The following is a 27,538-nucleotide window of genomic DNA, read 5'->3' as shown; positions in this document are numbered from 1 at the left end:
TTGGCAAAATGTTCACATAAATTCGTATCTACAATCCAATAGCTTCCGGAAAACGTTTTAATCGTGATTATCACATTTTATTCTTACGATCTATAACAGATTAAAATTTACTGTAAAGGTGAAATTAATGACCCATGCAATTAAAATTTTTAGGCATGACGACGTCATAAAAATTAAAATATTTTTAATTCATGCGAAAGATAGTTGATTGACCTAGACAATAATAAAGTCTTGGAGAAATTGGAATACGGATAAGCGTGATGCGCTCCATTGAATGTGATGAGCAATAACGAAAGAGACAAAAATCCTATATTTTACATTCGTGTGGCCATACGATGACGTCACAACATCCGTGAGGAAAAAATTGTGCATGAATTCATATCTACAACATATCTGCTTACATATTAAGTTAAAAAAATTAGGGGTAACCATTGATCCCGAGGAGCTATAATAGATTCAAAATAGGCATAATTTTGACAATATTTTGTAACTTTTGCAACTAAAACGCACGCAAATGGTCTAAATCAATGTGTACGTATGATGTCATTTTAATTTGTAATGATGTCAATCTTGTTTAAAATGACTAGGAAAGGCTGTAAAATCATAATTCAAGAGAAAACAACATGATTTTCATGCTCCGTGCGCACCTTACGCGTAAAATTGTTCGCGCGCGTGGGAATTTTTGACATGCCTAAAATGTCATGATCAGCGTAGAAATTTGATTAGAAATTAATTTTGCGCATTTTAAAATTTTAAATGCGCGTGCGCGCGTAACTTCTTGTAAAACATGCCATTTTTAATCCACAAAAAGTTTGCCATTGATATGACTTAAATTTTCACAAAGTGTAAAATAAAAATTATGCTTTGTTTTTAATCTATGATCAATCATAAAAAATCATAACTCTGACGTCATTCAAAAATAGGAGGTGCACAAGTTCACGTAAATGTCGATATGTTGACAAAGTTACGATATGTTCTGTTTACACGTTTCAGAGAAACGCGACGCACAAAAATGACAGAAAGAAAGAAGCAGAATACAGAACTAGATTTGAACTCGTCACTTTGACGAGTTCGGGTTATCCGCGCAAACGCAACATGCACATACTTATAACTATATGAACCTCAACAATTATTATGCCATCCTATGACATGAATTAAGAATGTTTACAGTGCTGAATTGTACCTATTATGTAGCATACACCATATTACAGTATTTTACAGAATAAACTGTATATGTTATATACAGTGATCATAGACAAAATTAAGAGACCCATCTTTTAAATCCAATTATTAACACGATGAAATCATCAAATTGACATATAAAGATAAAAATTTTAGAAGATAATTATCTAAATAATTACATTAAAACAAATTTGAAGAATTTTGGGTGCGTAAAAGTGAGATGCGCTCTTGTTTAAACGCAATGAACTTTTACGCAAGAGATGAAAATATGACTTTTTGAATTCAACTGGCCATATGATGACGTCATGACATCAGATAGACAAAATTTGTATATGAATTCATATCTACAATTCAACAACTTCTATAATAAGTTTTAATCATGCGCGTCACTTTTTATTCTGACAAGCTATAACAGATTAAAATTTACTGTAAAAATGAAAATAAGTGACCCATGTTATTTACATGTTTAGACATGATGACGTCATAAAAATTAAAATATTTTTAACTCATGCCAAAGATAGTTGATTGACGTAGACAATATTAAAATCTCGGGGGAAATGAAATACGTATAAGCGAGATGCGCACTATTGAATGTGATGAGCAATAACGAAGGAGTAAAAAATCCTATATTTTACATTCGTGTGGCCATACGATGACGTCATAACATCCGAGGGGTAAAGATTCTGCATGAATTCATATCTACAACATATCTGCTTACATATTAAATTAAAAAAATTGGGGGTCATGGGTGATCCTGAGGAGCTATAATAGATTAAAAATAGGCATAATTTTGACAATATGTTGTCACTTTTGCAACTAAAACGCGCGCAAATGGTCTAAATCAACGTGTTCGTATGACGTCATTTTAATTTGAAATGATGTCAATCTTTTTTAAAATGACTAGGAAAGGCTGTAAAATCATAATTCAAGAGAAGAACATATGATTTTCATGCTCCGTGCGCACCTTACGCGAAATTGTTTTCGCGCGTGTGGGAATTTTTGACATGCTCAAAATGTCATGATCAGCGTAGAAAGTTGATTAGAAATTAATTTTGCGCATTTTGAAACTTTAAATGCGCGTGCGCGCTTAACTTCTTGTGAAACATGCCATTTTTAATCCATAGAAAGTTTGCCCTTGATATGACTTAAATTTTCACCAAGTGTCAATACAAAATTACTTTTGGTTTATAATCTATGATCAATCATTGAAAATCATAAAATCGCGCGTAACTTACGCTACGCGACTCTAACGTCATATAACAAAGTTTCCTGCACATCTACAGCTACAGGTCAATCTTATGACAAAGTTATACAAAGTTATGTCTACAAAAATTTGAGATATAGCTGCAACAAAAATCCGGGAAAGAAAGAAGAATAAAGATGAAGAAAAAGAAACGTGACAATAACAAGGGTTATCCGCAACTAAGTTGCGGATAACCAATAATAATAGTAAAACGATTAATCAGGAAGGGGATAGTAAATCCTTTACTGAAAAATGATATACAGTACTGTTAGTGTTGAAATATAAAAACTTTCATAGTAAACATATTCTTTTAAGGGCATGATAAACATTACTCTATTGACATAGATACGGTATGACATGCACTTTATACAGTGTAATAGTTGTTCTGGTGCATTTGGAAATCTGTAAACAGACCATGAATTCTTTCCTATTTTACTTTGTTGAATACTTCAAGAAAAGTACAGCATTTTTGTATAAATGTTCTTGTCATTACACAGTAACCAATATTAAAACCATTTTGAAAATGTTAAGAACAATACAGTCACTGAGTTAACACTGCTCATCTGATCAGCTACTGTAACTCTTTTACTATTATGCCTCCATGTCATTAACCCTGATATAACTGACAGACGAACATTCAATGAATCTCATAACTTCAATAGGTTTCAGAATGTACTAACATCAAAGGTGTACTGTATCTGTTTTAGAGTGACCAGTGTTTTGAACAAACAGCTGGTATACATAGTGTATGGAAATCATTCTATGCTTTGATACAAATCGATATTTGTTTGTATTGTTTTAGGTCATTCGATTGTGCCACTCAGGAAAAGTTTTGTGTCACCAAGTTGTAATATTTACTTGTGCTGCCCTAGAATGTATTATTATGTAAGTACTGAATATGCTATTTATTAAGATATTAAATTAAATAAAACAAAAAAGAGATTTAAAATTATATATATTTTATGATATTTAAAAATGATCTAGTGCTTATAGTTGTAGAATATGAGTGAGTCAATTTCGTTTCATTGGAGTTTAATGTCGTTAAGTCTCTCTATGCCTGGTTCTGTTGGTAGTAAAAAGGACTTATTTAAACTAAGATCTAGTGTATATTATGCCTCATATGCACTTTGAGAAAAACAAGTACATCTTTCAAGATGAGTAGTGGGTTGTTGTGGATTGATTGTTGTCAACTGTATACTGTATGACTGACACAGACACGCCAGTGACTTATTTTAAAAGCGTCTATCATGCTAGTCAATATCTATCAATCTATTTAGGTGTGGTTAACATACCTGGTACCAAGTTGTCTTACTTTCATTTCATTACTGTTTGTTTTAAACCTATCTCTTTTTTTAATTACCTTTCCTTATAGACTATTAACAGGCAGTTTATTGACTTCTTTTATAAGTTTTCTTGGCGAAAAATGCCAAGGGGAAAACAAGCTTGTTTTTTAGGTGCAGTATAAAGTGATTTTATTTTTGTTTACAGCACTGTTCACTGGGTGTATATTCATTATGCTCAACTGGAATTTGCTGCTCAGATTTTGAAATTGACTCAGCTAGTTGTTGTTTGTCACTTCTACCTTTCACGGTCATTACGCTTACTTAAAAGAGAAGAGCTTAACTTAAGGTTAGTTTGTTAATGTTTTTTTTAATGTGGTTTCACTAAATATCAAAATATTCAATATAAATGTTAGCACAGTGTTCTCTGTATACATTAATAACTATTAAACTGGTATTTATTATTATTATACAATTAGACATTGATTTACATGAAGACTACTGTTATGAAATTAATACTTTTGAATGTTATCTTAATATTATTATTATTTTTGCTTATGAAACTACTTTATTTGTCCTTCAAATTGTTGTGGAATTGTTTTTGGCCAGTCACCAAGTCAGGAAGAGGAAGTACAGGACGATACTTAATTATCATTGCTAAATGAGCAAAACAAGCCCAATTTTCCCAACTAAACTTCTATTGCCAAGTCCAATTGTATTTTGTTTTTATGATATAATATTTAATCTTTTGTACATCTTTATTGAAAAAAATATAAATCATATACCAGCGTTTTTAGCCCAATTTGATGTTTTTATTAAAGCTGATTGAAACTATGTATGTGATGTGATTGATATGTAATTTAGACTAAAATAATCATAAAGATTTTAGCTTTACAATGCTACAAAGAACGATTTTCAAATCACAATATGTAAATCGTAATAGTAAAATAAAAGTAACCCACTTTTTTAGTTTTTCATAGTTCCGCGCAATAAAGTTGAGATATTTGCGATTTTGTGCAAGACATCACAATATGAAAATATCGCCCAGTGAGATCAACAAACAAAGTAAACGTTACTTACACGACATCGATAGGCCTATAAAAACAAGTTATCACTATTAAAAAATATATTACCTTTTATAAATCATAAATCTTGCATCAAAGTTTCGCCAAAATCCACATAGTAAAGATACCAGGCCTAGTCAACCAGGCCTAAAGTTGGTCCAGAATCGTTTTCCGATTAGGCCTAGCCTAGTACACTAGCCTAGACTAGTAAATTGATGATAATATCCATACCATGTCCAAACAGGTCTGTTGTGTGAAAATTGACAGTCGTTCGTAACCCGATTAGTTACTTTCAAATAGTAAAATATTTACGGTCCAGACCGAATATATGGTCCATATTGATAGTATACCAATAATTAACCTATCTACCGGATTTCGTAAAAAAACGTGAAACACGGAGATCTCCGTGTTTGGCAGTCAAGCGTTGTTTCCAAGCACGAAGGTCTCGTTGTTTGGCAGTCATAGTGTTAACAATTTTAAGTTTTTAATGTAATCACAATTAGGTTAACAATTTTCTTAATGACTGAAAATCATGTGTTCAGTTCCAAAAAAAAATACATCTTGTATTCTCTTTTATATGTACCTACTGTCTAAAAAAATATTTCAACTATTTTACTTATAAAATAACAGTAAACTAAGAAATAACATCTCATAATACAATAAATTGAAATGACAGAAAAAGGACAGACTAGAATTACTTTCTTGTAGCTTTTAATTGTGTGTGTTTTTTCTTATAGGTTGCTGATACCATTATGTTTGATATTTCAATCATATTTTATCATCGTTACTGTATATGGAATAGTAGAAGCTAAACCAACAAAAACAGAGTGTAATGGTATGTACATGTAGGCCTACTGTGTGTTTTATAACATTACTTTTAAGCATTAATTTCTCCCATTTGAATGATGTATCAGCTGCTGTCTATTACTGTAGGTAGGCCTGAATGCATGGCGAGAAATCTACATACATTGACTCAAATGAAAACATACCGTAAAACCTTGAAAGAAGCCTGTGGGCTTCTTTATTTAATACTCTTGGGTGGGCTTCTTTTGCAGACCAAAGAGGTGGTAAAGTTCTTTTCGAAAGAAGCCCTTTCGAGGTTTTACGGTAGTATTTGCATTGTCAATATTTTACACACGCTGTGGTTACGTGATAACAGATAAGGTGATTCCCAAAGAAGATAAAGGAGAAAAGATTGAACACTGTATTCAGCAGTTTTGATGAGTCATTGTGTTTGAGTTGTTTGATAAAGATTTAGGCAGATGAGAATTGTAATGGTTCATTGTAATCTGTGCTACAGTATGTAATTATGAATTGACCTCAGGTATAATCCCACCCCCAACTTTATGATCACCTTTAAGCATCCACGAGCAAAGTCCCGAATATAATTTAACATTTAGACAGAGGAGGGCCTAGCTTTCTAAAAGCCTAGACTGAGGTTGCGCAGTAGTTTGTGTCTCATGCAACACATGCAATTGTTTTACAAAGCTCGAGCGTGGGACCAGGAGAACCTCTTGATCAAGTTCATGTCGATGTCATTTAGGACGCTAAGTGTAGGTCACATTATGAAGAAATATTGACTTAATATAAACATAACATAATCTAACCCAACTCAAAGACACAATTTCAATGCTCTTGAGAAGTTTAATGTATATAGGCATTAGAAGAAATTCTAAACCAACCAAGGGTCACATCGGAATATATCTTTAGATAGCCTATTTGCATTGTAGCCAGAAGAAGGATCGTCATTTTTGTTTCATACTCTGGGAAATAGTTATAGCCCCACCTCCCAAATTTGTAAGTATGGGCAAATTTCACCTACAAGGGGGTGGAATTGTACAAGAGGAACTACGGTAGTAGGAAATTTGTACAGATTAGCCCACCCAGGCCCGTAGCCAGGGGGGTTTTTCTGGTTCGGGCAAACCCCCTTTACAGCGAACCCCTCTTAACCGACTGCGAACCCCCATCCCCAACATGCCCAATACCCCCACCTCATCTCTGAAAAAATCTCTCCAAATACGTGCCCCACAGTGGCAGTTCCGCACAGAGCACTCGCATCTAATATACGGCAAAAAAAAGTTATCGTATTTTAAATAGTCCACGTGTGTCAGGAGGATGAAAAAAGTATGATCGTTTTGCTCGTTGGTAGCATGCTAGTCCGAGTGTCTTTTCCGGCCATTTAGAGGTGCCATTTATCATGAATTTTATGTGCGAGACTACCATTTCCAGCCATCTAGGGGTGTCATTTAACAAAATTCGCTTCGCCACTGTACGTTTTGATATCTTCTCGGTATAGCCTGGTTTCACTATATAATATATGAACTCTCCTGTTGCCTCTATTTTTGTTTTTTTAGTCTCCACACTCACAAACTTGAAAAGTACCTGTTTTTTTAAAAATAATGTAGATCATTTTATGGAAGTGGAGAATACACATGGGAAATGACTTAGGAAAATCCAATTGAATGTCACTAAATCTTATATTGCATAATTATTAAAATCAGAATTTAAAATTTGTGTAATCACCTGATATAAACATTTGCTTTGCAGATTAATGTGTCATCATCAGTCTTAGGAATAATACCATGTCCGCATTCACAATGTTAATACTTTACTATGAAACATACTTATTAATTCACTATATGGTTTTGTGGTTAATATTAGTTTTATCAATTACTTTAACAGCTGAAAAAGATTTTAAGTGATCAATCTTCAAGTTTGATTTGTGCTAACTTCCGTAGTTAATCTTTGATAATGAAACACTATTGTTGTTAATTGAGACCTTGAGAATTACTGTCCATACTAATTCTGTAAAGTACCTGTAACTGGTACAAACTTAGGCCTACAGTAAATATTAGAATCGGATATAAATTTCATTATTGGACACCAGAGCTTTTGATAAATTTTCTTATAAAAAAATGTTTACTGTATTATTTATTTATAAATTATTTTAAATATAGTTAGTCTAATTTAGTACGTCTATGTTATAATGTATTGTTGAAGCCTTTGTACTTATATACCATGTGGTTATTAATATTACACCATTCTTTTAATTGCAATGTTTTTCGAACATTTTGGCCGTTTTCTGCCATCTTTACATTTCACATTTTGAGGTCGCAGAGATGTGAGTAGGGAGCCAATGATGAACCAATCATGGGGCATTTTCTGTTAATAACAGTCAACCATGTGGAATATATCCCTTATGGGATGACAAAAAAGATAGGGATGGTACTCTCAAATTTCAGGTCAAAGGTCATTTTCAAGGTTATACCTGGAAGATGTTCATTGAGTATCAAAATAACCAGAAATAGGAATATTTTAAATGTTTACAGTCCCAGAGGAATTGGGAGTAATGGGATGTCAAGATCATCATACATATAATACTTGACCTATTTTCACGACAAAAATCGAAATGCTGATTGGTGGACAACATAAACATTTAAATTAACAACATACTGGATGAAAGTCTATTATAAAACTGTGTACTTTTGGATTTGATAGATCTGATGGTGTAGATGATTTTCAGTGAATAAAATAAATATCCTATATTTTGACCTTGTTTGACCACTATAAACTGACCTTAAAACCCAAAACTGAAGATCATCTTCATCTGATGGCATTCACCCCTATTGTTTTTGTCACCCCACAAAGGATGCATTCAACATGGTTGCCTGCTATTAAAAAAAAAATGCCCCCAAACTTTTTATAGAGGACTTTAGTGTATTTGGCCTTTCTATTCAGATTTTTTTTTTGCATGTTACTAATATTTTTATTTTAACTTCAGATCCGTATTGGTTAATGCTGTCAGGAGTAGAGCTAGTTCTTGTGCAAATCTTCCTTGTTGCTGGAGTTTATATAACAATGAAGTTGAATGAAGTGACAACTCTTGAGAGTGCAAGACGAGCTCAGAAAAGAGATTTATGGTGGTAAGTAGCTAAGTAGTGAAAAATGAACACTGTAGGAAAAATACCATTATAATTTGTTATTAAATTTACATGTTAACTAATAGTGTTTACTTTTCTTTGTAAAGCATAATCATTGTATTTGAATTGTCAACAATTGCTACTGTCATCTTTGATAGCTGTATGAAGGCAGGTGAGGAAGATAACTATAATTTATTAGTGCATTGCAAATTATGGTTGTATTTGTTGGATGGTGAGAATATTTCATGAGTTGAAAGATTGACTGCTTTATTGAATGAGGCAGAGCATTGAATGAAATATTCTCAACATTCAACAAATACAAAACATTCATTATTTTTAAAATTCACATAATTTATTTTATAACACACCTACTGTATTGTTCTGAAAATAAACTTTTATTCAATTTATTCATCGTAAATCATTCTAGGCCATTCAAAAAGGTAGTTCTCCAACTTTGGATGCAAAGTAAAACAGTTATAAACATCGAACATTCTAGGTTAATTTTCGATTGTCATATCTCTACCTTGGCTGTCTGGAAAACAAGGTTCGCTCTTATGGTCACGCCCAGCACAACATTTGTTATACATTATTTTGATATGGTGGATTGAATAAATTGATACTGAATTGATATTATGAAAAAATGTTATGTTTATTTTACAGGTTTTGGAAATCAAGATCAAGATAATTCCTGCAGTGGTATTTTTGTAAGTAATCAATAATTTATGGCACAACATTTAAAAGACACTATTAATTTATTAATAGATTGCGATATCTATGTTATTCTTTAACTAGTAATGCCGTACAATGATCAGAAACAAAAATATAGTTATATGGGCCATAAAGAAAAGGATTTTTACATTTGCTTGTATTGTGTTAAATCGACTTATTTCCAAAATAAAAAAGATATTCTTGAATATATTTTAATAAGTTAACAGGCACACAATTAATGCTAAACCGCCCGGGATATACTGAAAATTAATTAATTTAGAAACGATAAAGATGAGAAAATTTATGAGAATGAGAAAAATCCCCCTGCTGGATATGTAGATGTATTAGACCACCGGGCTTTCATTGTATCGTTCAAATCCAATTGGAAGCGACTCTTTAACATACTGTACTATATATTATAATATTTTAATAGATTTTGTATTTTTTAACATGTTTATGTCAATATTTTAGAATCATAACCAAGTCTCATACAGTGTTGTCTACCTACTTCTAATGGTAAGTTATAGTTACAATATGCTACCATTATAACATTTTCTATGCATTCTATGCATGCTTCTGGTCCTAATTATATTATATATTCTACTACAGTACAGTCCCTGGTAGACCCCAATTAACTCCAATAGAGAAAATAGTGTGTAGATACCTATAGATGTTTAAAACATACAGTGTGCGTTTTGGGAAATTACTACTTATGCATAATACTACTGGCTGTGTGTTTGGGAGTACAGTAATCAATTCTGTCAATAGAATGATGACATGATTTATGTTGAAATTTTATCAGTATTTCTTTGCTTGGAGTTAAATGAATTATGTGTGGACATAATTCTATGATATACTGTAGACAGATTTATCTGCTAATGAATTCTGTTTTTTCTTCCTCCTTTTTTGTTGAGACATTAATGTAATGTTTATAACATAAACGACACTACATATAACGGTATAAGTATAGGCATTAAACCAATCTTAAACAATAAAAAACCCTAACCCTTTTCTTACAGGTCCCTAATAGGACATTGTAGGAATGGATTATTAATGATACTATTTAATTGCAAAATTTACTTTTTACTACTGTATACATAGAATTTCTGTGTCACCAACCGATTTTCTTTATCTAATTTGTTTATTGAAAATAATTGTACTAGACTTTCAAGCTGGTGATTCCAATAATAGCATTACTGGTGGTATTTCACCCAGTACAGAGAGTCATTGATGCTGAAGGTGCTCTTCTATTTCCAGAAGATGGGGTGAGTATTATAATTTACATAATTTACAGTGAGTATAGAGTACCTTATAGTAACATGTGTCTTGTAACATGCCTAGGTTCTGAATCTGCTTGTGATGAAAAGTCTCCTCATGTCTTTTGATCTAAAATTCCATAATGAGTTGCATCAGTCACTAAACTTATATAATTTGATATTAAAACTGTGTTTTTGTAAAAACTAAATCCTATAGTACTGTAGACTGTAGAAAAAAGTAGATTATATTACTGTAAGTGTAGATATTTGAAATCATCTCAATTTTTTTAGACTTTTGCATCAAGATTTAATTCAGCCAGAGGTATCTACCGCCCTCTGTATCAGCCTGATTCTCGAGGATTCAACTATGGTACTGTCAAGGAACCAGGAATCGGTCCAAGAAGAACACAGACAATGCCTGCAATGCCAACAATACAAGAATCAGTAGAGGAACACAAGATACATACTTCACACTCCGCCATAGCTATTTCAGCTTAGGTATTAAATCATGTAAATATTTATGTTTTAGAGTGTACATTATTATCATCAATTTATCATACAGTAAATCCTACGGGTGAATAGAAATAATAATGCTAATATTACTAGACTAACTCATTCAGATACAATTATAACAAATGATAAACTACTTTAACCTTTTATAATCACTGTATGTGCATTTCTGTAAACTGCTATAAATTAAAGGTACTGTAGGCCTATAACATGTATATAGTTGACACCTGACTAACCCCTAGGGACAACTTCCATTATGTTCAGTTACCACCCCAGAAATGATTCCTTTAATCCTTGGTAGTTAATCCAGGGCCAGGTGTTTTGTTGTCTGGATAGTATTTCAACTATATAATCCACAAGAAATATGTACAGTATATATGATTTTACTGATTAAATTGAAAATTGTATAATTTGTTGTAGGAAATGGAGACAACTGTTTTGCAATACTATATTGCAAAATTTACACTACTCTGTGTAGTTTTTTTTTTTGTGCTAAATCTATTACATGAGGTGATACAACGATCTCATTTGTTGAGAAAAAAATGTTATATGTGCAATAATCTTCACATATTGCTGGTAACAGTGGGTATGTTCTATTTCTAATAGAAGAGATAGTGCTATTAAATAAATACAAAATAAAAGGGCTTGCAAAATCTAAAATGAAAATACATGCTTGATTGGATCATTATACAAAATATACCTGATTATAAATACACAATCGGGATATTTAATTTTACCATTCCATGAGAAAAGGAAAATAATTATTTTGGACATTTTGTTTGTTTGAAAGTGATATATTTAATTGTATGTAGTTAATTTATAATCTTGTGTAAATAGTGTAAATAACAGGAAAAGTGATAAAAGTGTAAATATTTTTTATAGAGTGTCAAATATAAATATAATAAGAGTGCTATTTGATGTCAGGTCTATGTAGAGAGACATTTCATTTGTATTATAGATATATTAAATATTTTTAATATCAATATAATTTTAAATTGTTTCAATAAAATAAGAATTTTGGTTTGGATTTATGTAGTATTTATACTTTATTAGGAAAATTGTGATTTAATGATAAGCAATGATTGATTCTAAATCATTTATTTTAATTTAAAACTTGAGTACAGGCATAAATTTTAGATTATAAAAAAAATTCTTTCTAAAAAAGAATGGATTTCTCTTTACATGATCAAATACAGAATGTTATTTATTATCACCATATATGGAGCACTCCAGAAAAAAAGTTTGGTGGATATATATATTGGATAATTTATGATAAACTGTAGCATGAAAATAAAAATTAAATGCCTCTTTTTACAATATCTGTGTACAAAATAATAGATTTTACTGCATGAACTATCTAACTGATATTTTCAATTAAATCCTGTATTAAAAAACAAAATACCAAAATTGATGAGACATCAGCATCTGGCCTTTAAGTGATTGCTAAAACGAATCATTAGAAAGGTTATGAAATGAGCTAGTAATTGTATGTAGTTTGATATTTTATGTAAAAAATATAAAAAATTCTAGTAAATGTGTAAACATATGATAAAACAATTTTCAGAAAAATTAATTTCAAATATTGATATTACTGGAAAGTACTATATTAAAAATGTGCCTTGTTTTATACTATTATGTACTATTTTTAAAGGCAGCTTTTATTTTACAATAAGGTGCAGAACATTCGCTAAGATAATATACATTAAAGATATGAAAAGAATCTACAATAAGGTGGTGTGTTGGTATAGGAATATTGAATTAAACATTCGCTATAATATACTTTAAAGATACAGTTACTCCATCATTATGTAATGATTGTTGTAAGTTTATTTAAACATTGTTATAGATGCAGCTTGAAGAGAAAGATGTTAGGGTGCAATAGATTTTATTCAGCTCATTTCACCTTCAGCTTTTTCTAATTAGGATAATTAAGGATTCATTAAATTAAACATCATTCATATTGTTACATAATATTAAATGTATAATTTACTATAAAGTAATTGTCATATGAGTAATAGTAAACAAAATATCTATTTTATCTGCTATTATGATGTACATATTACATTTTAAAATAACTTTGATGTTTATCTAATGTTGATGTATCAATTACATTATCAATATATGTAATTGTGTTAAACACACTTGGATCTAAATTAACTTTTTTAAAGTTAAACAATTATAACAAAAAATAGTAGAATGAAAAATATACTTGTGGATCATGGCCTTTACAAAGAATTAAAACATTTTATATTTTTAAAAATGTGAATGTTTTTATTGTTAATAAATCTTTAATGGGACTATAAGTGATTTTTTTTACAATTCGTAGAATATGATTTCACTTGTTTTTCAAATGCCATTAAAAAGACAGAAACAATGCTTTTATATTATTTTTATACAAATAGTTTGTGTAATGTAATTATTTGTATATCTGATGCCAGTTTTTAATTAGCCTAGTAATTTGGTATGGGAAAATCATTTTTTATCCATGGTGTAGGGTATTGATGATTTGTTTTTCATTTTGTTAAATGTTGTTTTCAAAACAGAAGCTGCATCAATTATGAAACATACTAAATGTACATATGTAATATTATGCTGCTTTTATTGTGTAATCCGTTTCTTTTCTAATAAAACTCATCGAAAAGGAAAGTGCATAAATAAAATATTAAAGTTTTTATACTGCATTTCTTGTAAAATTGATTATTTGCATAATGACTACTGTAATAAGTCATTTTAATTTGCTACAGAGGTGAATTGCTTCATCAGAAAAATAATTAATAATAATAATATCCTGGATTTATATAGCGCCTAATGTTGTGAAATCTGTAAGCGCTGAACATTATTACCCCTGTCATTCAACACCTATGGAAACATACTCCCATAATGCAGCTAGTAATCAGCGCAAAGTTGTCTCTTGATCTATACCGGGTACCCATTTATACACCTGGGTGGAGAGAGGAAAACGTAAGTAAAGTATCTTGCCTAAGGATACAAGCAATGCGGTAGAGTTGGATTCGACCGCGATCTCACGATCAGTAGTCCAACGTCCAACACGCTGCGCCACACACCCTTACAGCCTTAATTCAATGTGCACAAACTTAATCTATTCTATTCCATTAGTCAGTGTGCACCTCTGCATGTGAAGCACATAGAAGCTTAAGATTGACATATTGTGTTCCTGTCAGATAGAAGATAATGTTATTGATGTTTATAGCTGGATGACATAAGTAAACTGAGTACAGTATAAAAGATAATGTTACTGATGTTTATAGCTGGATGACATAAGTAAACTGAGTACAGTATAAAAGATGATGTTATTGATGTTTATAGCTGTATGACATAAGTAAACTGAGTACAGTATAAACAAAAAGAAGCATGATGTTATATTTCACTTTTCTTTCCTGTCAAATCTGAAACACCTACAGTACAACAGAAATTGAAATGAATAAATGAATAATACTATATTATTTAGAAAGTTCCTTTTCATTTTGTACTTGAAAACATAGCAAAAATAGATCCACATCTGGCTGAATGAGCACCTAGTTGGTTTTACAAAATGGTGTACAACCACTACCGCATTTTCTACACTGAACTAATGAGGAATTATATACATTGACAAAGACAGTGAACTACAGTCTTTGTTTTCAATTAGTTTTGGTCTTAGCCACAAGAATTAAAGTTGTGCTGTTGTGAGAATATCCTTGTTGGAGAATAATAATGTATTGATGTGCCATGAAGAGATTAATCTAGTAATTAATCATTAATAATCTAAGGTTTGTCAAAAAATGGTAAAGTTGAAACCTGCCAAACTGTAATGGTGGCATAACGGCCTTGCAATTCAGGCATTAAATATCTGTATAATTATTTTTTAGTGAACACATTGATTTTATATACATATTCATCCTATTGACTGGCAAAATATTGGAGCAAAAAACAGCCTATTGGTGTAAAACGTGATTGGCTGGCATTGTGGCTGCTTGCACCAATCCCCATATTCAATTGTGTTTGTCTAACACAAATTGTCACCATGGACCAGTGCAACAAATGATTTTATGATTAAAACACTTCAATTTTAATTAATTTGCAATTTGTTAAATATATTTAACCAGCATTTGCTAAATTTAGCAACATCCTCCATCACATGTATCTTTGTTGCTGCTCTAAATAAACAACAGCGTATTATATTAAGTTAAAATATAGAAAAGTCTTAATATAAAGTTCATTGTCCTTTAGGTGGTGGATTTGATTGAAGCTGATTGAATAACCTGTTCTTGATCACTTGTGACATCAATCCATGCATAGCTTCTATAGTTGTTTTGCACCTTAAACAAAAATTATAAAAACAATAAACAATATATATTTGTTTTATATTATATAACCTACAAATGATTTCATATTTATATATATATTTTACCTCCGCCAAGGAGGTATATGTAATCGATCGCGTGTGTTTGTTTGTTTGTTAGCAGGATTACTCAAAAAGTAATTACAAGAAATTTACCAAAATGAATGTACAGATAGATATGTGGTCAAGGACCATTCCATTAAATTTTGGGACCATTTGGGACCACGGTCCCAATTCTGGACCAATTATAGTACACTTTTCAGACCTGCTAGTGTTAAAAGATAGGACAGAATTTTTCAAAAGCCGGCGAGCAGTCTTAAAGTAACAAGTAAACTGTAATTGCATTTTCTTGAGAACTACTTGTCCAAAAAACTTCATTTTTGTACAAGAGGCAAGAATTATAATTTGTGATTTGTAACACTGAATACTTGGAATACATATAATACAATAGTTGCAATATATGATTAACACACATTTTTTGTACAAAAAATTAGTTGAAATATGTTTATTTATATATAATTATCAGAGCGGTTATTGTGGTGTTGTTTATTATAAGCTGGGGAAACTATGCAATAGGCATGGTTAACTAATTATTTATTCAACATATGGAAATGATTTACTCTTTCTTGATACACCAACATTTCTATTAACCAAATCAAACCGCTGCTGGCATAAATTATTAGCCTGTACAGATATTGCAAAATGTCACAAAAATTAATTAATTAAAATTATTATAATAGCAATAAGCCAAAATTTGTTCCTCTATCTCCTCCTAAACCGCAAGTCAGATACTAGTAGCTCACCTTCAGGCCGATATGTCTGACTAAGAGAGGCTTCTAATTCTATTATCACCCAGGCTTTTATGTTTTGTTATTTGTTTGGAATGTTGAATTGTTCATTTTATGTAATTTATTTTCAATGTGGTACAAACAAGGAGGATGCAGTTGTTGATATTAAAAACAAACATTCTTACAATTAAAACATTCAACTGAACAACAGGAGACTGCAAGAATATTCAACCAGATTCAACTAAGTCACTGTTCTCCAGTCGGAAATGATATTAACATACTTTGGAAGCTTTTAGAAAACAAGACAATTTACCAGACGACTATGAAATGCAGGATTATGTCCTATACCAAACATGAGGACAAAACAAGAACAAAGATAGAGATATTAACGAGATTCTTTTTTTGTGACTGCATGTTTTTCCAACATTCATTTTACAGTGAGCACTAATATTATTTGCAATGACTCGTATATGACTTTGTATTTAAAATTTCTCGCTGTTAGAATTAAAACAAAATAGACACTGAAATATAGAGCTATTAACTTTATCTTCCTTTCTAATTAATATAAATGATGTATAATTATAGATTTGTATAAATTGCATTGTACTAATATTACTGTACTGTACTATCTTTTTGATTCCGAACCTTAAAATCATTATTATAAGATGGTGCACGTGCATTGGACAGGTACCTGGTAGTTTATAGTATAATACTAACCCATCTTTAGCTGCCTTTACCAACTTGTCTTCTGCTTTCTTATCTTGGTCCATACCAAGCATAAAGTTACTTCTGCTTAACTGGGCTTCAGCCTGCTCCAACTTCTCTGACAAATCAAATATTTGTCCAGTAGTATAGTCAGAATTCTAATAAAAATCAAATGATAAGCATAATAAAAAAAAAATGATTCCAGTGAAATGTGGCATATTACATCTTGTATTCCACTTGATGTGGTGGGGCCATACGAAACAAGTTTGTAGTAACTAAAATCATGCAATTGTAAAATAAACAAAATTGTACTACTCAGGTAGTTGTAAATTTGATGCAAAATTGGAAAAATGAAATTGCAGAAGAATTTATGAAAGTGTGGCCTAACAATAAATGGTTAGTATAACAATTTAACAATACATACAACAAACCATTAAATAGAGGCTAATATATTTATTTAAAACAATCTTGGAGAAATTGGCATTAGTACTATAATATATGGGTAAATGTTTTAATAAAAAAAAATTAAATTCAACAATTCATCCAACAAGCTAAAGCAGGTTAAAATAAACATACATGGATGGGAGTGCCTGATTTATGGTTCTTTTTTTTTCATCCTAAGGTTAGCATTGGAGAGACAGAATACACCACGTCATGTAGAGATATGCTTTGGAGATCTGCAAAGTTATGCATGGTAAAAAAACAAACTTACTGTTAATAGACTAGAAGAGCTTAATGTGTTCACCCAATATTTATTCCATAAAGATTCTAAAAGTTTCCTGTCCAATGCTGATTTGAAGTACGATATCTCCAATGAATAGTATTGTTTGCAATGCACCCCAAAATCTTCAATCTTGTTCAATGGAATTGTCTGGTACTCTGAAGGCCCTTCATCTGGTGGCTTGTAACCCTAAATAAATTACCATAGATGTATTTTTTTTACCAAAGAAAGTATTTTCAAGGCATCCATCTAGGCAGCCAGAAAGTGATGCAAATAGTGCAGGGACTCCTTATGATCCTGTATCTGTTCACAAATATCAATTATCAAAAGATAAAATATACAATATAAACACTTTTATTACCTTTGGATATGTTCTAAATGCTCCTATGTTGACTTTACCAGCAGAAATTGTTCTTGTTGGATCAATCTATTATGTATAAAAAAAATGTTTCACTTTTGAGTAATGTAGGTGAAAAAAATTGCAGACAACACTATGAATCAATGTTGAAAATTGTGACCTATAGTTGTTAGTGGTAACATCGAATAATAATGCAACAAAATGAAATGTTAAAAAGTGTTGTGTATGATAGATTCTTTTACGCTATGACCTAAACCCCGTTTTCCAAATAGACAAATGTATTTGTGTAATATCGAAGTTAGTAATTAATTATCTACTTTTTGAAAAGCAAAACATTGCGCAACCAATCAAAGCTCAGAAAATAAGTTGAGCACTCAAATCAAACAGCAGACATGCAGCCTCAATCAAAATTTATTTGCTCTTGTATGTAGTGGAAAATGTTGCTGGTGTAGTGGGTATCAAATTAACCAGAATGTAGTGGGTATCAAATTAACCAGAATTGTACTAGAAGGTTTAAATCTATACTGGAGTGTTGTGGTGTGGGGTAGGTAGTAAATATTTACTTACAACAATTGCAACAAATGGCTCTTGAAATTGCTGATTCAACATCTGTGTACTGACATCTATACCTGATAACCAGCAGCCATAGCCAGGATGACTATGGTACCAGCCAATCGCATTCTCCAATCGTCCAACCTGCTTGGCACTTTCTATATATGCCGCCATGTACTCATATGCTGCAGCTTGTGCATTCACGCGCGTCTCAGTACCTTCAACTGGCAAGGCAAAACAATCCATTACTATCATTGTTTCTCCATCAACCTACAATATAACAAAGATTAAATTGTGAAATTTACAAAAATTAAGATAAGGTGCAAGTTTTCTCACATTTTGATTTCATGCTAAGCCACCTGCAGCTAAAATGCCTTACATTTTATTTTGTGTAACATACACTATGACAGAAAACTTGCTCCTTATCTTAATTTTCATAAATTTTACAAATTATGTTCATATTTTATTCATGAACTTTCTTGATTTAAATCAATAAGGTAATAATATAGTATTTGTGAAAACAATTAATATTTGTAAAAACAAATACACTGTGAATTTTAAAATAATGATGTATTCATATATTAAAGGTTGAACAACTTCATTGTCTTTGTTAAATGTACAAATTATAAAAATAATCATACTATTATAGTAATACAGTACAACCAATGTTTATGAGTTGAATGGGGAGAATATTTAACGAATGAAAGTTTTATTAATGACAAGCATTGAACAACGCTATATTTATTGATGATGCGCACATGATGACGAGACGTGCTGTAATAGAAATATTAAATACAGTAAACGTTTACTGAGCAGTATAATTATGAACAGCACATTATACAAAATAACAAATCAGACATTAGGGCCTTTTTACGCACCGGGACGGTAATTAACAGAGCGTTATGGTTATTTTAAAAATCAACCAAAACCCTAACCCTAGCCCCTCCTACTAAACTTTGCTCCGTCTATCGGACCAACCATTAAATCTACCAAATACAGTCCTGATAATGAACGGACGTAATGAACTCCGTATACGGTGCTTATATAGTGCAGATACTTTGTATACATTACCGTATCTTTTTATCTACAATCCCCTTGTCTACCATCCTGACGTCCCTATTAAGGATACTCAGTTGTTAAAAAAAATAATGTACCTTTCCTAGAAGTAGTCCCATAACTTCAAGTGTTCGTCCAGATCGTGCATGCATCACCATCTTCAACAGAGCTAGTGCAGAGATCTTGATGTACTTAAAGTAGTGATTACTATCGAGTAATAAATGTAAAAAAAAACTCATAAAAGCTTCCAATAAATGTTACTTTTTTGGATACAGTATTTGTATTTAAATCACAGAGAAATAATGTTAAATAGACCTGTTACATACAATACAAAGCAATTAATTAATTAGCCAAATAAAATTAACAAGAAAAAAATTAACAAGATTGTAAGAAAAAAATCAGACATAGAATTAGGCTGCTGCCCGTAAAGCACAAAAGTTACCATGACAAAATGGGCAGGCACTTCCGGCCATAATAATCTACACCCGGTAGATATAAAATTACAACAAGTACATGTTATTAACATGCAGTGGTAAATTTAATTAATTTTGGTAAATTTAATTAATTTTTTTTTTATTTTCAGAAATAAGTTAAAATCTTGTTAAACTTTTCATTCATCACAACGCGTCAACATTTTAGTAAACGTGCACGACATTTACATCTACATAGGTAGTACTGACATATGACAATTTAGATGAAATGGACATGCCAGTGAATATATGACATAATTATCGTGGGATCTGCCCTTCTACATTCTCTGACATGATTTTGGTTAAACTTTATGACGTCATACGCCAACTCGTACTCAGAGAGCGAACAGCAAAATGCCAATGAACAAGTTTTCAAATATAGCAGTCGACGTGCCAGTCGCCTCGCGCATATCATAAAAATAACGTCATAGGGTATCAGTCGACCTGAAAATCTAAAAGTTCCTAATAACCAGTCACTGTCTGTTACACATCACAGTTGTTGACGCGAATTGATTACTTTAGGGTTAGATCAGTATTTTACATTAAAAATGTATAAAATTAAATAAAATGTAAATTCCCAAGGGGTTGTCAAATCTTATATTTTACCGATATAAAAGGCGATATCTGTTATACATAGCCAACAACAAGTTGAATATCTACTGCTGGGTCGGGTGTAGCTAGGCCTTCTTTGTAATAAGCCTGCCTAGTTAGGCGTTGCATTCACCTTACCTTGCGAAGAATAATATACAGATAATTACTAATTAATGATTCCTTGGCTATAATATATTCACTTGGGCTAGATCGTTTAAATTAACAGAAGAATTTCCATCAATAAGCCTACATTAATAATAATATTATTGTCAGGTAGGCTGAATAAATAATAATTTGTCTTCTTCGAGGAGCCGAATCACCGGATTTTCAGAGCGCCGCTCGTACCAGGTTACTACCGTGAGTATTAACCAATCACAAACGGTCTTTTATCACATCTAGGGAGGACTAATAACAAATGAGGGCGCTATGTATGCATAGTTTAAATAGTTTAGTTGATTAATTTCAAGCAAGTTGCGTGGTGCAACAGATAAAATTTTGTCTTGTGATGCTGTGAGGAATTTGCTGGATTTTATATGCTTAATTTAATGACAGGGACACGATAATTACGCGAAAATTACTATGTAATATTATACAAATAATGAATGTTTACAGTATGAGTGTAATGGTACAATTTTAATGGCATGAGGTGAATATGAAAGGTTATATTTCAATGAGGCGGAGCCGAGTTGATATATAACCTTTCATCATTCACCTCATGCCATTATTTTTACCATTACACGAATATAAAACATTCATTATTTGTATTATAACATCTAAATATATTCCTGTCATTTGAATCAGATTGATTGAATCACAATAAAAGATAGGCTATCAATTGATTCACATTGAACTTACATACTTTACATTGTAAAACAATAATATATATTTGGTTTTTTATAATATTAAATTATATAGATTTTTTAGATTTTATAATCACATTTAGTTAATTATGCAAACAATCCTAGGCCTAGCTAGGCTAACAAAGCGCCTACAGTAGCTAGGCCTAGTTATTTAGGCTAGAAGGCAGCGATACCATTACGAAACTTTGCCAGGTAATTGAAACTGTTCTAGGCTAATTTTGTGTTTTCCAATGATTCCAAGTCTTGTAGAGTTGTTCCCTTTAATTATTCAAAATCATACAAACGATCTAAAGCTAATTTAAATGTTTTTTTGGCCTAAATTAGAATGAGTATATCTCCAAAATTCCATCGCAATATTTGTTATTGTAATGTTAACAAAATATGCGGCGCTGTTGTATTTTACGTTCAGAATCACAGTAATATTCTTTTTTTTTTTCCTCCACGACAATTTTTTTTTTTCGTACGCTAAAAAAAGCACTATTGCACGTCCTGTGACCCACAATCGTCCAATCAAATGTCAGGAATTTATTTAGGTGTTATATAAATATATATAATTTGGCGCTTCTGATATTCATTTAGTCTGGATGGCTATTACCGATAGCATACTAAAAAAATATTTTAAATTATCAATATTTCTGCAGCTCAGCATTTACAGTATTCAATTAACAGTGTAGGTCAGGTCATTTGATTAAACTTTTTTCTTACTCTTTAGACCAAGGTTTTGCTGCTAGGATGAACTGTTGCTGTTTCTTGTCATACTTGTATATATCATCTCCACTCTGAACTTGAACAATATTGTTTGACATCTCCCATGTCTTCTGCGCTATTTCAGCATCCATATTTCTAATCTGTAAAAAAGGTTTAAATAATGCAACTTATTAATAATAATAAGCATAATAAGCATTGACACAACAATGCAATGAATGAAGTCATGTAGTAAAGTCAAAGTCCCAGCTGATGATAAAGGTCTTAAGCTTTGATTTAAGGGAGTTCAATGAAGTTATTTCCAAAGAAATGGAGCTGCAAAAGTAAATGATCGATTACCCACCCCATGATTTTTCGTGGTGAATAGACATTTGTTTGAAGATCGGAGATCACAAACAGGTTTATATGAAGTAAGTAAATTAGATATGTATAAAGGCGCAATGTCAATTGTTTTCTGGGTCTTGTACAAGTGACAATCCTCGCAGCAATATTTTGCAGTTGGCTGAGTCGCTTGATTTAAATCTTCGCTAGACCAAAAAGAAGAGAATTTCCAATTATTATTATTATCCATCTGCATAAGAAAATAATGTGTTGTTTATGACCATTCCACCTCTCACATCTGCATTCGAACCCCCAAAGTGAACCACACTGATCCCCATGAGCGAACAGTCTGGGGTAATTCATCTTCAGACTTTTCGTTCATGGGAATCCCTGTACATAGTTCATTGGAGTTGGTTTAGTTTGTTGGTGATAATTCGTCGATTTGGGGACTTCGAAAGGAGTACAGTAGTAGTAATACTCTAGGCTTTAAATAGCCTACTAAAAATAATTACTACTAGTTAGGCCTACTACTACACTTAATAGTATGGGTGGCCATAATAGTAAAAATTCAAAACAAAGAACAATGTCAAAAAACAACTAATAAACTAAAAGTAATGTTTATATAACCTTAAATATACAGTTCAAATTACACTTAAACATGGAATTTAAAAAACTATAAATAATATTTGAACTTCTAATTTTATTGTTTAATGAAATAACATTTTATTGAGTTAAAATGGCTGTGTTAAAAGCGGAGTTTGAATGTGAGGCCCTTAGCTAGGAAGGCCTATGCTGTATCACCAAAGCCAAGCTATTCAAAAAGGGCTCCGCGCCACGAGACAGGTGAGGTAGAGATATATACTGCCGGTCGTCGTCTTCGCACAAGGGTGCATAACTAATAAAACGGCTATGTTGACTGTTTATGATTTTACGCTCTAGCAAACACAGAATATTCGTCCGCCTCCCCTAACCATCGTGTTTCGTAAAGTCCCTAATAAAGTGTTGTGGATATATTTGTTAGTTCTATACTGAAAAGGGTATGAATAATGTTACATATATAATTAAATAAAGGGAAATTATCACAAATGAAATGATGATAAACGTTGTGCAGTTTGTGTCAAAATGACTTTGATTCAATATATCTGCTCTGGTTGGCCTCAGAGCCATATAATTATATAAAGAGTTAGTAGAGTATGGAGTTGAGTCTTTTGATATAAATATGTTTAACGTTCAAAAGGCTTTAACTATCAAATTTAATATCAAAACAATCAATTTGTTTATTAAAATAATAATAAAATTATAAAGTTACTACGAACATGATAGCAAAAAAATAGCAATTTTTTTGTTTAAAAGCATGTTCCCAGTGACTTTATGATTTCGTTATTATCTTAACAAAAACCTTTAAATAAATTGATTGTTTTGATATTAAATTCGATATTTAAAGCCTTGTGAAATACATTTTTTAAGCAAATGACTCAACTCCATACTCTAAATAAGCCTAGTTGGACACAAAGATGGCCGGTGTGCACCCCACGTGACTTTCTAAAATCCGTAAACGCAATGCGCTGAGCTAACCATGATTTACGAACTACAATACCTGTATGTTTCAGGGATACGTGCAATTAATTAAAACTCCAACTAAACACTATTTTAATTTGGCGACCTGCCATGTTATCTGTAGATCCAGCCATTGTGGTACACAACAGAGGAGGCTGCGTAGTTGATAAGTGACGTAACAACTCGCAAAACATGTCAAATGACTGTTATTGCTTGCATTTTTTCATTATATTCTTTGTTTAAAATTTTTACTAAATATGGCTCTAATGGCTGTTCATATAATAGAAGGATATAATAGGTCTAGCTTGCTAGCTGTGTATGGCCAACTAGCAGTAAATTGACGGACAGTCCAAATGGCATGTTCTGTTTTCATCATGAAGAATGGTGGTTCAACTGGCGCTACTGTACTTTCGCACTAACTTATACTAAGATTAACAAGTCCTAATGCACTTGTCAATTGTATGACCCACTATAGGACCCCCAGGAGAGGTGCGTCATTTAGAAATAATTACTGACGCAAGGGTGCGTAAAAAATCTTAGATGGTACGTCACATCAATGAACAATGGTGTTTCAATGTCCATCACTTTACCACCCACCATATCATGGTCACATGCCGGGAGTCGTATAGTGGGACATACAATTGGCAAGTGCATAACTCTAACTTCACAGTCAGCATCAATGAACTCTGTAGCGCAGCGGGTGAATGTTTTTAAATTGGGTAAGCTTGAGGATGGTGCGAAAGTACAGTTTATAAGGGCGCTACTGCACTTTCGCACCAAAAACTGGGCAAGCCATAAGGTTACTCACCATCACCGCCGCGCAGTGGGTGAATGTTTTTAAATTAGGTAAACTCAAGTGAAATAGCATAGGCTATATATGCGGTGCTACTGCACGAATTTCCTACTACTGCACTAGGCCTATAAGCCCTAGCTAGTACTAGTAGGCCCTCTCGATGCTCTGTCTGGTCCTACTTTAGTACTAGCCTAGGCTATACTGTGAGTTACTGTACCTCTAGACTAGTTAGGCTCTACTAGTTACTATTACTACTAGTATAGTAAGTAGGTAGGTCTAGCCTACCCTCCTAGCTAGCTGACTGTTATTAGAGTATGCTCTAAGTCTAGAGTAGGCTAGCTAGTTACGTAGCTAGTAGGCCTAGGCTAGCTAGTTACGTAGCTAGTAGGCCTAGGCTAGCTAGGCCTAGGCTAGGTCCTACCTACCTAGTCCTACTCTACTGTACGGCCTAGCTAGTAGGTAGGCCTACTACCTAGGCTAGGTAGTAGGCCTACCTACTAGCTAGGCCTAGTAGTAGGCTAGGTCCTAGCCTACTACTAGGCCTAGGCCTAGTTACGTTAGTACTAACTACTACTAGGCTAGTAATATTCCTAGGCCATATAAGTTGAGGTGGCCGAAAACGGCACCTGATCCGTGTTAGTTACTAAAATACAGTACCCGGTAAATTAGGTTTAATCAAACTGATGTTTAGGCCCCCTATGCTAGGCCTTAGTCGAGTCTTCAATTCTATCTTTGGTCTTATTCACAAAAAACAAGTAGGCTCTGCAAGTACAGTAGGCTCCTCCTCTGCTGTCTCTGCTGCTGCGCCGTTGTTTTGGTCGATGGTGGCGCTTTATTAGAGTCGTTTCAAATTGTATGGAAGGCCACCGTCGCCAAAAATATAAACGACAAACATACAAACTGTATTTTAACCAACGATTTTAGTATATCCTTTTTCGGCTTATAACATCTCTCTGATTTTCACAGGAACAACATGATTTCCTATACTCTAGTAGCTAAATTAATTTTCGTATGCACTTTGAGGTCCACAGAATTTGACTTCAGAAATTGGTATCAGAGGGTAAAATCAAACAATCCATTTTTGGCTTGGTTACACATTTTGAAAATGTGGCGAAAAGTCAAAAGGTCAGTGGGAAAGGTTATATAAGACTATATAGGTCCTTAAATTTAAATACATTCATATTCAGTATAATGGGAATTTTTAGTCAAAAATGACCGGAATGCCATTTCTTACCTTTGGCCCATGTGTGTATGTAACACGTACACACTTAAATTTGGTCTTAAATTGTTATTTGTTAAAAAGTCAGGGTCAAGGGTTATATGAAGAAACGCAATATAGCTACTGTATCTCGGCAACCACACGTACTTGTCACATGAACTTGAAATTAGTCTCGAATTGTTTAAAATCATATTTACATTTAATCTACCAAGAACTTTGGTTAAAAGATGACAGAACAACCTCCACAAAAACTTGTCATAGACGTATTTTATGCAATACAGTTTTGAACCTCCGTGAGCGGCCACCACTTTCAATAGCCCGTTTGCTCTTCCTATCTAATTAGTACATTATTGGTACCTCCCGCGGCCACTTCGAAGCTTGTGTGCAAAATATTCTTTTTGTTTGATTTATTAGGTGTTTGATTGAATCATTTAATTATATTTAATCGTTTTTTATTTGAAAGTAAAACTAAATAGGCCTACTGTAATACTTGGCTTACACCTGACGTTTTTAATAGGCCTGGTGTTGTTTTGTTTTCGGGGTTTTTAACAATAAACGTCAGGTTTCAGACTCTGCAAATTAAAAAAGGGAATGGTTGAGACTTTTGTAATGATTTTGTTATTTGTATTGATAGCCCGCGGTTTTAAAAATATTTCGGTGATAATGATTTTTAGAAGATGAGAAAACTACACATATTTTGACCGACCATTTCCATGCATATAACCTTATTGATTCTGTCAGAATCTTTGTTTATTTATTCTTTCCTTAGCACTATTTTGTCCGTCAATTATCTTGATATCAGTTTCATCTAGCTAAGTCAATTTTAGTATATTCCTTATGGCCAGGAATCGATGTGGTTATGTTTTCACGGTGCGCAATCAAAAATCACGATTTAACGAAATCACGTTTGTAATCATATCTTCACAAGCATGAATCACAATTAAACAAAATTTGGTACTCATAAATTGCAGATCATATTTCATCATATGGCATAATACAATTACGTAAGTAGTGCATGTAACGCATGCGTACGCGCGAATAAAATTTTCAATTGTCAAAATTTATTTTCGATAAAATTAGAGTACGTTTCAGGCAATTTTAAGCCTTTAAAAAATTGCCATGAGTGCGCAGATTCTTTAATAATATCATCATATTTGATTCACTTTTCAACTCGAAATTGCGTTATACGAGCACGTCAAAAGTGACAGGCTACGCACGTGTAAGTTAACAAAATGGTGAAAATATGCTAAATCTTAAAATAAATATAGATCGTCAGAATGCCCGGGAACACCTATTTTGCATTTCATTTTCTTAAAAGTGTATGTATCATATGTATG

The 27,538-nt window shown here is 32.3% G+C and overlaps 5 protein-coding genes across 6 annotated transcripts in view; 2 read left to right on the top strand and 3 right to left on the bottom strand.

The window, feature by feature from the left end:
- LOC144844465 (outer dynein arm-docking complex subunit 2-like) overlaps positions 1-1,851 on the bottom strand; it is a 118,502-nt gene extending 116,651 nt beyond the window's left edge. Inside the window, exon 1 of the mRNA XM_078701403.1 lies at positions 1,818-1,851. Within this exon, the coding sequence (XP_078557529.1) occupies positions 1,818-1,831 (14 nt within the window). The 5' untranslated portion in view covers positions 1,832-1,851. The remainder of the gene's footprint in view (positions 1-1,817) is intronic.
- The window catches only part of LOC144844928 (uncharacterized), a 42,602-nt gene extending 31,177 nt beyond the window's left edge, over positions 1-11,425 (top strand). The window contains exons 4-12 of the mRNA XM_078702045.1: positions 3,228-3,310; positions 3,914-4,054; positions 5,507-5,604; positions 8,551-8,692; positions 8,797-8,861; positions 9,350-9,393; positions 9,869-9,913; positions 10,561-10,662; positions 10,945-11,425. Of these exons, the coding sequence (XP_078558171.1) occupies positions 3,228-3,310; positions 3,914-4,054; positions 5,507-5,604; positions 8,551-8,692; positions 8,797-8,861; positions 9,350-9,393; positions 9,869-9,913; positions 10,561-10,662; positions 10,945-11,151 (927 nt within the window). The 3' untranslated portion in view covers positions 11,152-11,425. The remainder of the gene's footprint in view (positions 1-3,227; positions 3,311-3,913; positions 4,055-5,506; positions 5,605-8,550; positions 8,693-8,796; positions 8,862-9,349; positions 9,394-9,868; positions 9,914-10,560; positions 10,663-10,944) is intronic.
- The window catches only part of LOC144844692 (uncharacterized), a 276,862-nt gene that overhangs the window by 119,106 nt on the left and 130,218 nt on the right, over positions 1-27,538 (bottom strand). The window lies entirely within an intron of this gene.
- Positions 1-27,538, top strand: part of LOC144845189 (uncharacterized) — a 141,371-nt gene that overhangs the window by 87,275 nt on the left and 26,558 nt on the right. Inside the window, exon 4 of one of the 2 annotated variants that reach the window (XR_013612503.1) lies at positions 23,365-23,374. The exons of the other annotated variant lie outside the window; for it this stretch is intronic. The gene's annotated coding sequence lies outside the window, so the exon portion shown is untranslated. Of the gene's footprint in view, positions 1-23,364; positions 23,375-27,538 lie in introns of those variants that run through there. 2 annotated transcript variants of the gene reach the window in all.
- LOC144844982 (COP9 signalosome complex subunit 5) lies at positions 14,521-25,799 on the bottom strand. Its single transcript, XM_078702103.1, has 8 exons — positions 25,640-25,799; positions 22,312-22,454; positions 19,784-19,892; positions 18,645-18,899; positions 18,081-18,146; positions 17,711-17,908; positions 17,011-17,156; positions 14,521-15,482 (listed from the first exon to the last, which is right to left on the bottom strand). Exons 2-8 carry the CDS (start codon positions 22,443-22,445, stop codon positions 15,380-15,382), a joined length of 1,011 nt encoding a protein of 336 aa, XP_078558229.1. The 5' UTR covers positions 22,446-22,454; positions 25,640-25,799; the 3' UTR covers positions 14,521-15,379.

Source organism: Antedon bifida, chromosome 1 (assembly GCF_963402885.1).
Source record: "Antedon bifida chromosome 1, ecAntBifi1.1, whole genome shotgun sequence".
In the NCBI taxonomy this organism is placed as follows: domain Eukaryota; kingdom Metazoa; phylum Echinodermata; class Crinoidea; order Comatulida; family Antedonidae; genus Antedon; species Antedon bifida.
The sequence above is the reverse complement of the archived record's forward strand: the minus strand, read 5'-3'. Positions and strand labels throughout refer to the sequence as shown.

Bases quoted from the DNA above. Each gene is read 5' to 3' on its own strand.
- LOC144844982 (XM_078702103.1), bottom strand. From the start codon at position 22,445: ATGGATGCTGAAATAGCGCAGAAGACATGGGAGATGTCAAACAATATT. The intron at 17,157-17,710 runs GTAAGTTTGTTT...GATTTTTATTAG, and splicing joins GCTCTTCTAGTCTATTAACA to AATTCTGACTATACTACTGG. The intron at 15,483-17,010 runs GTTAGTATTATA...TTTTTGTTTAAG, and splicing joins GTAAAGGCAGCTAAAGATGG to GTGCAAAACAACTATAGAAG.